This window comes from Mchenga conophoros, linkage group LG3, assembly GCF_057382185.1.
Source record: "Mchenga conophoros isolate Kocher_MC1m ecotype Shallow Benthic linkage group LG3, M_conophoros_male_GT1.1, whole genome shotgun sequence".
Taxonomy (NCBI): Eukaryota; Metazoa; Chordata; class Actinopteri; order Cichliformes; family Cichlidae; genus Mchenga; species Mchenga conophoros.
In genome coordinates this window covers 82,790,845-82,801,640 of record NC_140528.1, presented here as the reverse complement: position 1 = coordinate 82,801,640, position 10,796 = coordinate 82,790,845, and the positions used below count along the sequence as shown (strand labels likewise).

At 41.8% G+C, this 10,796-nt stretch overlaps 1 protein-coding gene across 3 annotated transcripts; it reads right to left on the bottom strand.

The window, feature by feature from the left end:
* Window positions 1-744: 744 nt before the first annotated feature.
* On the bottom strand, window positions 745-10,505 carry LOC146581124 (NLR family CARD domain-containing protein 3-like). Of its 3 annotated transcripts, XM_085267504.1 has the most exons (5): window positions 10,283-10,505; window positions 8,341-10,141; window positions 5,736-5,912; window positions 3,401-3,577; window positions 745-1,243 (listed from the first exon to the last, which is right to left on the bottom strand). In XM_085267504.1, exons 1-5 carry the CDS (start codon window positions 10,488-10,490, stop codon window positions 1,048-1,050), a joined length of 2,559 nt encoding a protein of 852 aa, XP_085123630.1. In that variant the 5' UTR covers window positions 10,491-10,505; the 3' UTR covers window positions 745-1,047. The 3 variants fall into 3 exon arrangements, 2 of the variants coding, with proteins under 2 accessions (XP_085123630.1, XP_085123631.1); XR_014891301.1 differs by lacking the exons at window positions 3,401-3,577; window positions 8,341-10,141; window positions 10,283-10,505 and having other exon boundaries at window positions 1,131-1,243; window positions 5,736-5,866; XM_085267505.1 differs by lacking the exons at window positions 745-1,243; window positions 3,401-3,577; window positions 5,736-5,912 and having other exon boundaries at window positions 8,337-10,141.
* Between the last annotated feature and the right edge of the window lie 291 nt (window positions 10,506-10,796).

Sequence of the window (10,796 nt, the reverse complement as noted above, 5' to 3'; positions counted from 1 at the left end):
AGCGTGGATCGTTCACTCGACGGCACGTACACGGACACGCCGTCGGGGCTGAAAGTGGACAGCTCACAGATCCTGAAGCTGCAGGTTTCATCTGTCTCCAACCAAAACTGACTGAACCAGCAGCAGAAGAAGATCCAAACTACGCTTTACGTTTGATGAACATCGTCATGAATTCTCTCTGACTTTGACGTTTACTTCCTGCACAGCTCTCTCTCTCTCAGTGTACTTCAAGAACAGTTTGCCTTCAAAAATCTGTTTCCTGCATTATTCACTGCTTATTACGCACCAGTCTGCTGTTGTGTTCACTGCTGTCGGCCTCCCAAAACAAAGCCTCATTTCTGCTGTTCAATACTGAAGAAATGTAAACCTTTTAAAATGATGACAGATTACAAACTCTCAGCTGTGTCTGTAATCAAACCTCTGTAACTTTGCTTCACTTCAGCAGCATCAGCTCATGTTCACATGTTGATTCATGGTTTGCTTCAGTTTTTGATGGACTGCAGAATATTTTGAAGGTTATCTGCTATAAAAAGCCAGAACAGGAAAATCTGCTTCATGTGTTTCTGTTTGATCCTCAGTGACTTTGACACAAAGGCCTCTGCTGTGATGATCACACCTCTGATCAAGTCTCACAGTGTCAGCTTTGTTTTTATACATATGGATATGTGCTGATAAATGATCAGAGTTATAATATTTCCCACTGTCTGCTGTGTGCCGTGACCTTTGACCTGCTAAAGACAGTCAGCTGTGGATTATTCATTGTTGTGTCTGATACTTAGAACTGTGAGGAAGAACACTACACAGTTAATCAGGGTCCCCTCTCTCTGAATCAGGAAAGGTGGGCAGGCCGCGTGTGGGCCGCGGGCCATACGTTGAGTCTCACTGTTTGAAATGTGAACATTGTTCTGCTGCAGTCAATGGACTAAACCAGAGAAGAAGAAAACAGACTTTACCATGAAGATCCTCAGTGTGGATCAGTATAATATCAGCCTGATGTCTGCAGTTTAGTGTCAGCACAACTTTCACATCATATTCATCTCAGCACAACTAAAACATGCTGACTGACCCCAGAGTTTCAAGTCCACATCCTGGACTCTCCAGGAAACCACACAGATGCTTCACTCCTGAATCCTGCAGCTTGTTGTTGTCACTCAGGTCCAGCTGTCTCAGATGGGAGGGGTTGGACTTCAGTGCTGCTGCCAGATAATCACAGCTGATCTCTGACAAACCACAGAGACTCAATCTGTATAAAGAATGAAAGATGTAAGTTTATTAGACAAAGTGTGAGCTTGAAATCATTCAGTGTTTCATCATCTGTTCAGAGCTGAAGAAGGTTCAGAATGTAGAAGTTTAGAAAATGGAAACTCCAAACAGCTGAAGCCAACAGGAAGCAGCTTCAAACAAACACAACAAGAGAAAAAACTCTGAATGTTTCACATTAAAGTCGTACATTTCTCATAAAAACAGGACAAAGACTTGAAAAAGTCGTGTTTTTCCTTCCAGGAACCACAAGGCTTCACTTTTAAAGGTGAAGTGTGAAAGAAATGGACATATTTGAAGTCCAACACCTTTTTCCAGTCACATTATTAAAGCAGACAAACTACAAGCTCATTTTCATTCCAACAAGTCATCTTCTGACCTGGACTAACAACACTGGTCTCTATGTGCAGCTGGCTGTGAGACCAGTGCTCAGGGAGCGTCTACAAAGTGCAACACTGAAAGAACATCACACACTCATTTGCTTCCAGCACTTCCACACAAACATCTACTGTCATTATTGTCACCAAACTCTGTGGATCCTTTATTGCAAATTCAAATGGGATCAAATGGTCAGACAAAAGAGGCTTATGAGGAAATATGATGAAATGTTGTGTATTAGCAGCAAGTTATTAAATCATTTTCCTCAGAAACCAAACAAAATGATTGACAAACATGTTTTTACAAACTCAGTGTTGGACTTGGATCAGCAGGATAAGCTGATGTTTAAAGGCATTTGAGTCTCGCTGTATGAGAGTCCAGTTATTACTCAGTATTTATGGATGATGTTCTTTCAGTGTTGCACTTTGTAGACGCTCCCTGAGCCTCACAGCCAGCTGCACATGGACCAGCTGACATTACCCAGCATTAGAGGCGGCTGTAAAAAAAATGGATTTTCCTATTTAAATGGTTTTAATTTGAATAAAGCGATGTTGATTCATTCAATCCTGAATCGATTTTTAATATAAATGTATTTTGCCAGAATCTCAGGTTAAAGCTCCCAAAAGTATTTCAACAACAAGCAAACAGATAAAACAGTAAATGAGAGCAGCTAAACACACAAAGATGGAAACACAGAGCGTGGATCGTTCACTCGACGGCACGTACACGGACACGCCGTCGGGGCTGAAAGTGGACAGCTCACAGATCCTGAAGCTGCAGGTTTCATCTGTCTCCAACCAAAACTGACTGAACCAGCAGCAGAAGAAGATCCAAACTACGCTTTACGTTTGATGAACATCGTCATGAATTCTCTCTGACTTTGACGTTTACTTCCTGCACAGCTCTCTCTCTCTCAGTGTACTTCAAGAACAGTTTACCTTCAAAAATCTGTTTCCTGCATTATTCACTGCTTATTACGCACCAGTCTGCTGTTGTGTTCACTGCTGTCGGCCTCCCAAAACAAAGCCTCATTTCTGCTGTTCAATACTGAAGAAATGTAAACCTTTTAAAATGATGACAGATTACAAACTCTCAGCTGTGTCTGTAATCAAACCTCTGTAACTTTGCTTCACTTCAGCAGCATCAGCTCATGTTCACATGTTGATTCATGGTTTGCTTCAGTTTTTGATGGACTGCAGAATATTTTGAAGGTTATCTGCTATAAAAAGCCAGAACAGGAAAATCTGCTTCATGTGTTTCTGTTTGATCCTCAGTGACTTTGACACAAAGGCCTCTGCTGTGATGATCACACCTCTGATCAAGTCTCACAGTGTCAGCTTTGTTTTTATACATATGGATATGTGCTGATAAATGATCAGAGTTATAATATTTCCCACTGTCTGCTGTGTGCCGTGACCTTTGACCTGCTAAAGACAGTCAGCTGTGGATTATTCATTGTTGTGTCTGATACTTAGAACTGTGAGGAAGAACACTACACAGTTAATCAGGGTCCCCTCTCTCTGAATCAGGAAAGGTGGGCAGGCCGCGTGTGGGCCGCGGGCCATACGTTGAGTCTCACTGTTTGAAATGTGAACATTGTTCTGCTGCAGTCAATGGACTAAACCAGAGAAGAAGAAAACAGACTTTACCATGAAGATCCTCAGTGTGGATCAGTATAATATCAGCCTGATGTCTGCAGTTTAGTGTCAGCACAACTTTCACATCATATTCATCTCAGCACAACTAAAACATGCTGACTGACCTCAGAGTTTCAAGTCCACATCCTGGACTCTCCAGGAAACCACACAGATGCTTCACTCCTGAATCCTGCAGCTTGTAGTTGATGCTCAGGTCCAGCTGTCTCAGATGGGAGGGGTTGGACTTCAGTGCTGCTGCCAGATAATCACAGCTGATCTCTGACAAACCACAGTAACTCAATCTGTATAAAGAATGAAAGATGTAAGTTTATTAGACAAAGTGTGAGCTTGAAATCATTCAGTGTTTCATCATCTGTTCAGAGCTGAAGAAGGTTCAGAATGTAGAAGTTTAGAAAATGGAAACTCCAAACAGCTGAAGCCAACAGGAAGCAGCTTCAAACAAACACAACAAGAGAAAAAACTCTGAATGTTTCACATTAAAGTCGTACATTTCTCATAAAAACAGGACAAAGACTTGAAAAAGTCGTGTTTTTCCTTCCAGGAACCACAAGGCTTCACTTTTAAAGGTGAAGTGTGAAAGAAATGGACATATTTGAAGTCCAACACCTTTTTCCAGTCACATTATTAAAGCAGACAAACTACAAGCTCATTTTCATTCCAACAAGTCATCTTCTGACCTGGACTAACAACACTGGTCTCTATGTGCAGCTGGCTGTGAGACCAGTGCTCAGGGAGCGTCTACAAAGTGCAACACTGAAAGAACATCACACACTCATTTGCTTCCAGCATTTTCACACAAACATCTACTGTCATTATTGTCACCAAACTCTGTGGATCCTTTATTGCAAATTCAAATGGGATCAAATGGTCAGACAAAAGAGGGTTATGAGGAAATATGATGAAATGTTGTGTATTAGCAGCAAGTTATTGAATCATTTTCCTCAGAAACCAAACAAAATGATTGACAAACATGTTTTTACAAACTCAGTGTTGGACTTGGATCAGCAGGATAAGCTGATGTTTAAAGGCATTTGAGTCTCGCTGTATGAGAGTCCAGTTATTACTCAATATTTATGGATGATGTTCTTTCAGTGTTGCACTTTGTAGACGCTCCCTGAGCCTCACAGCCAGCTGCACATGGACCAGCTGACATTACCCAGCATTAGAGGTGGGTGTAAAAAAATGGATTTTCCTATTTAAATGGTTTTAATTTGAATAAAGCGATGTTGATTCATTCAATCCTGAATCGATTTTTAATATAAATGTATTTTGCCAGAATCTCAGGTTAAAGCTCCCAAAAGTATTTCAACAACAAGCAAACAGATAAAACAGTAAATGAGAGCAGCTAAACACACAAAGATGGAAACACAGAGCGTGGATCGTTCACTCGACGGCACGTACACGGACACGCCGTCGGGGCTGAAAGTGGACAGCTCACAGATCCTGAAGCTGCAGGTTTCATCTGTCTCCAACCAAAACTGACTGAACCAGCAGCAGAAGAAGATCCAAACTACGCTTTACGTTTGATGAACATCGTCATGAATTCTCTCTGACTTTGACGTTTACTTCCTGCACAGCTCTCTCTCTCTCTCAGTGTACTTCAAGAACAGTTTACCTTCAAAAATCTGTTTCCTGCATTATTCACTGCTTATTACGCACCAGTCTGCTGTTGTGTTCACTGCTGTCGGCCTCCCAAAACAAAGCCTCATTTCTGCTGTTCAATACTGAAGAAATGTAAAGCTTTTAAAATGATGACAGATTACAAACTCTCAGCTGTGTCTGTAATCAAACCTCTGTAACTTTGCTTCACTTCAGCAGCATCAGCTCATGTTCACATGTTGATTCATGGTTTGCTTCAGTTTTTGATGGACTGCAGAATATTTTGAAGGTTATCTGCTATAAAAAGCCAGAACAGGAAAATCTGCTTCATGTGTTTCTGTTTGATCCTCAGTGACTTTGACACAAAGGCCTCTGCTGTGATGATCACACCTCTGATCAAGTCTCACAGTGTCAGCTTTGTTTTTATACATATGGATATGTGCTGATAAATGATCAGAGTTATAATATTTCCCACTGTCTGCTGTGTGCCGTGACCTTTGACCTGCTAAAGACAGTCAGCTGTGGATTATTCATTGTTGTGTCTGATACTTAGAACTGTGAGGAAGAACACTACACAGTTAATCAGGGTCCCCTCTCTCTGAATCAGGAAAGGTGGGCAGGCCGCGTGTGGGCCGCGGGCCATACGTTGAGTATCACTGTTTGAAATGTGAACATTGTTCTGCTGCAGTCAATGGACTAAACCAGAGAAGAAGAAAACAGACTTTACCATGAAGATCCTCAGTGTGGATCAGTATAATATCAGCCTGATGTCTGCAGTTTAGTGTCAGCACAACTTTCACATCATATTCATCTCAGCACAACTAAAACATGCTGACTGACCCCAGAGTTTCAAGTCCACATCCTGGACTCTCCAGGAAACCACACAGATGCTTCACTCCTGAATCCTGCAGCTTGTTGTTGTAGCTCAGGTCCAGCTGTCTCAGATGGGAGGGGTTGGACTTCAGTGCTGCTGCCAGATAATCACAGCTGATCTCTGACAAACCACAGCTCCTCAATCTGTATAAAGAATGAAAGATGTAAGTTTATTAGACAAAGTGTGAGCTTGAAATCATTCAGTGTTTCATCATCTGTTCAGAGCTGAAGAAGGTTCAGAATGTAGAAGTTTAGAAAATGGAAACTCCAAACAGCTGAAGCCAACAGGAAGCAGCTTCAAACAAACACAACAAGAGAAAAAACTCTGAATATTTCACATTAAAGTCGTACATTTATCATAAAAACAGGACAAAGACTTGAAAAAGTCGTGTTTTTCCTTCCAGGAACCACAAGGCTTCACTTTTAAAGGTGAAGTGTGAAAGAAATGGACATATTTGAAGTCCAACACCTTTTTCCAGTCACATTATTAAAGCAGACAAACTACAAGCTCATTTTCATTCCAACAAGTCATCTTCTGACCTGGACTAACAACACTGGTCTCTATGTGCAGCTGGCTGTGAGACCAGTGCTCAGGGAGCGTCTACAAAGTGCAACACTGAAAGAACATCACACACTCATTTGCTTCCATCATCCAACCTGAAGAGGAAACAGAGACGCCTCCCCTTCAAAGTAAAAGCTGCTCCTTTTGGACACAGTATCAAAGAAAGTCTACAGTATAACATAGAAAAGACAGAACAAAGTTTTGGTTGTTTTTAAATTGTGCAGAAATGAAACTACACTAAGCTCAATTATGTGACAGACATTTCATCCCATGTCAGTTTGGCCTCATCCTGGGCTGGATTATCCAGCACACACTCTGACCACAGGCCCAGGGGCCACGCACAGCTGGGCTCCATCCAAGAGACAGCAAACAAACCAACACAATAATAAAAAGCACCATGTGATCTTCTTACATCTTCAAGACAAACATAGTAAAAACATGAGCATATTTGTTTCCTGATAAAATGATGTGACAGGTAGAAGGGAGTAAAGTGGTGGTGTTACAGCCTTTCTCCCCTCTGCTGCCGAGGCTGTTAGTCTCTCCCAAACTCAGCTACAGGACTTCCAAATGAATGAAAGCAGCAGAAGTGGCTTTACAAATGAAAGAGGAAGAGGAGAAGAAGAGGAGAGGGAGGCCACCCTGACCATCACTCCAGCTGAAAACATCACACTTCCATTAAAGTTGGTGAGGAAATGTTGAGCAGGATGAGCTTCTGGCTAATCTGGAGGCTGTAGCAGCAGCTCACAGTCACAGTGGATTTCCACTCATGAAAAAGCTCTGGCTGCTTCATTTCTCATCTCATATCAGAGACTTTAATGCTTCACTGAAGCTGTACTGTGATGCTTCCATATCCCAGTGAGGCCTCCATAATGATTTCAGCTGTTCTGTACACACACTGTGTGCCCTGTATGGCTCAAAGTCTCTGCAGCCTGTTTTTATCTGCTATCATCAGATCTTCATCATCCTCATTCACATCCCTCACACACTCTACAGCCTCATCAGCACTGACTTCATCTTCACTGACTGATGGAGCACAACATGAACCTGTGGAGGCTGAAACACTGTCCTGTCAAACATCTCCCCGTCACCACTCCACTTCTGTCAGCCTTTAAATGAACCCTGCTCAAGTCTGTCACTTCTGTTTGGAGCCAAAAGAGGTTAAAGATTATGCCACTACATTCTTGTCTAGAAAATATTAAAGTGTATTTGGTGACACACAAAAAAGGGTAAAAGTATAGTTTGGGTCCACACATGTCCAAATCCTGGTGTGTAGGCCTACTTAGTATTGAGAAAAGCCCACTAAAAGAACGCCCACCAGACCAAAGCAATGGTTTTGACTTGATCAGCATTAACCCCGCCCCCTGACTTTGATGGGTGAAGCTGACAAATAAAATGTATTTATGAACAGCGATGCAGGGCCAGGAGTAGCAACGTGAATTAAATAAATACATCATTAAATAATTCATTAAATGTGTCAGTAAAATAATTAAAATAGAAAACAAACCAATAATTGATTAAATATGTAATTAACTAATTAGAATTGTACATAAATACATAATGAATTATTTTAAATGAAATTAACCGATAATTCATTATCAATATATTTTTTTAATTAATTACTGAAATAAATAATTCATTAGTGATGTATTTATTTAATAAACCATAAAATTATTGCTACTTTACTCAAAATAAATTTAAGACATCAATATTAAAGGTTAAATTATGATAATGAATACATGCAACTATAACTGATTACATAAGAATTTGGATTTTTTAAGCTAAAGCGAAGGTGCTGACTCACTTGGCATGTTACTCTCAAATCCTCCCTAATAACAAGAACATAATTACACTTTAGCCACAAGAGGGCAGCAGCATTAATACAAGTCACGTGTATATAAAGGTACAGTGATTATATTACAGTGATTTTGACAAAAACAAAACAGAAGTTGATGCAGTGTGTTTTTCCATAACATACCAACCAAATTAAATAATAAAAACTTTATAACTTACAGAACTTTTTTAGAGGCTTTGACCACTGGCAGCAGCCTCAGAAGAGCCTCCTCTGAAGCAGAGTATTTCTTCAGGTCAAAAACATCCAGATCTTTTTCTGATGACAGTAAGATGAAGACCAGAGCTGACCACTGAGCAGGAGACAGTTTATCTGTGGAGAGACTTCCTGAACTCAGGGACTGTTGGATCTCCTCCACTAGAGAACGATCATTCAGTTCATTCAGACAGTGAAACAGATTGATGCTTTTCTCTGCAGACAGATTCTCACTGAGCTTCTCCTTGATGTACTGAACTGCTTCCTGATTGGTCTGTGAGCTACTTCCTGTCTGTGTCAGCAGACCTCGTAGGAGAGTCTGATTGGTCTGCATTGAAAGACCCAGGAGGAAGCGGAGGAACAAGTCCAGGTGTCCATTTGGACTCTGTAAGGCCTTGTTCACAGCACTCTGGTGGAGAGATTGGAGTTTTGGTTTATCAAATAGTTTAGACCACATGGACGTTGTTTGTTGTTCTTCCAGCAGATTGAGTCCAGAGTTGATGAAGGTCAGGTGGACATGAAGAGCAGCCAGAAACTCCTGAACACTGAGATGAACAAAGCAGAACACCTTGTCCTGGTACAGTTGTTTCTCCTCTTTAAAGATCTGTGTGAACACTCCTGAGTACACTGAGGCTGCTCTGATATCGATGCCACACTCTGTCAGGTCTGGTTCATAGAAGATCAGGTTTCCTTTCTGCAGCTGATCAAAAGCCAGTTTTCCCAGAGACTCAATTATCTTCCTGCTCTCTGGACTCCAGTGTGGATCTGTCTCAGCTCCTCCATCATATTTGATCCTCTTCACTTTGGCCTGAACCACCAGGAAGTGGATGTACATCTCAGTCAGGGTGTTGGGCAGCTCTCCTCCCTCTCTGGTTTCCAGCACATCCTCCAGAACTGTAGCAGTGATCCAGCAGAAGACTGGGATGTGACACATGATGTGGAGGCTTCGAGCTTTCTTGATGTGGGAGATGATCCTGCTGGCCTGCTCCTCATCTCTGAATCTCTTCCTGAAGTACTCCTCCTTCTGTGGGTCAGTGAACCCTCTGACCTCTGTCACCATGTCGACACACTGAGGAGGGATCTGATTGGCTGCTGCAGGTCGTGTTGTTATCCAAAGGCGAGCAGAAGGGAGCAGGTTCCCTCTGATGAGGTTTGTCAGCAGCTCATCCAATGAGGTGGACTTTCTTGTTTCAGTCAGGATTTTAGTTTTGTTGAAGTCCAAATTAAGTCGACACTCATCCAGACCATCAAGTATGAACACAACCTGGAAGTCTTCAAGCCTGCAGATTCCTGATTCGTTAGTTTGATTAAAGAAGTGATGAACAAGTTCCACCAAGCTGAACTTTTCCTCTTTCAGCACATTCAGCTCTCTGAAAGTGAATGGAAATATGAACTGGATGTCCTGGTTGGCTTTGTCTTCAGCCCAGTCCAGGCTGTATTTCTGTGTTAAGACTGTTTTCCCAATGCCAGCCACTCCCTTTGTCAGCACTGTTCTGATTGGTTCGTCTCTTCCAGGTGAGGCTTTAAAGATGTCTTCTTGTCTGATTGTTGTTTCTGGTCTGTCTGGTTTCCTGGATGCTGTTTCAATCTGTCTGACCTCATGTTCCTCATTGACCTCTGCGGTCCCTCCCTCTGTGATGTAGAGCTCTGTGTAGATCTGATTCAGGAGGGTTGGGCTTCCTGCTTTAGCGATGCCCTCAAACACACACTGGAACTTCTTCTTCAGTTGGGCTTTAAGTTCACGTTTACGGAGTGAAGCAAATATTTCTGAAAATAAGAAATTCAGAAAAAACTATTATATAATAAATATCATAGCCTTTCAGTACCCTGAAAGGATGAATGTCTATTGGTCCATTTCTTGAGCTATTAGGAAAGATCAATATTCAGTCTTTAGAGAAATTCTCTTACTGCTCTGCAGATGGTCAGCCATCTCATGCTGCTTAAGTCTCCTCAAGAAGTGGAGTGTGATCTTCAGAAATGCTTCTCTGCAGCTCTTTCTTTCATCTTCATCCTCTCCTTCAAACATCTCCTCATCCTCCATCTGGCTCTTTAAAGTTTCTGGGTGATCTGGACTCAGAAGCTTCTGGATCTTCTTCAGCTCGTTCTTCACAAACATGGTGATGTTGTCCTCCAGCCGCTGGAAAAGAAAACTATATGAATTACCCAGTGGTAAATGGACTGGTTCTTATATAGCTCTCTTTGATACTCTGTGCACACAAAGCATTTATACAACATGCCTCATTCAACCAAGCACATTGTTCTATGCTTAAATACTTTCTTTCACACTCTGATGGATGCATCAGAGGGCAGCTTGGGTTTAGTACGTTACCCAGTACATTTGCCAGCCAGGGTTTGATTCACAAACCTTCTGACTAGTAGCTGACCTGCTCCCCTCCTGAGCTACAGTCACCCCAATCTGACT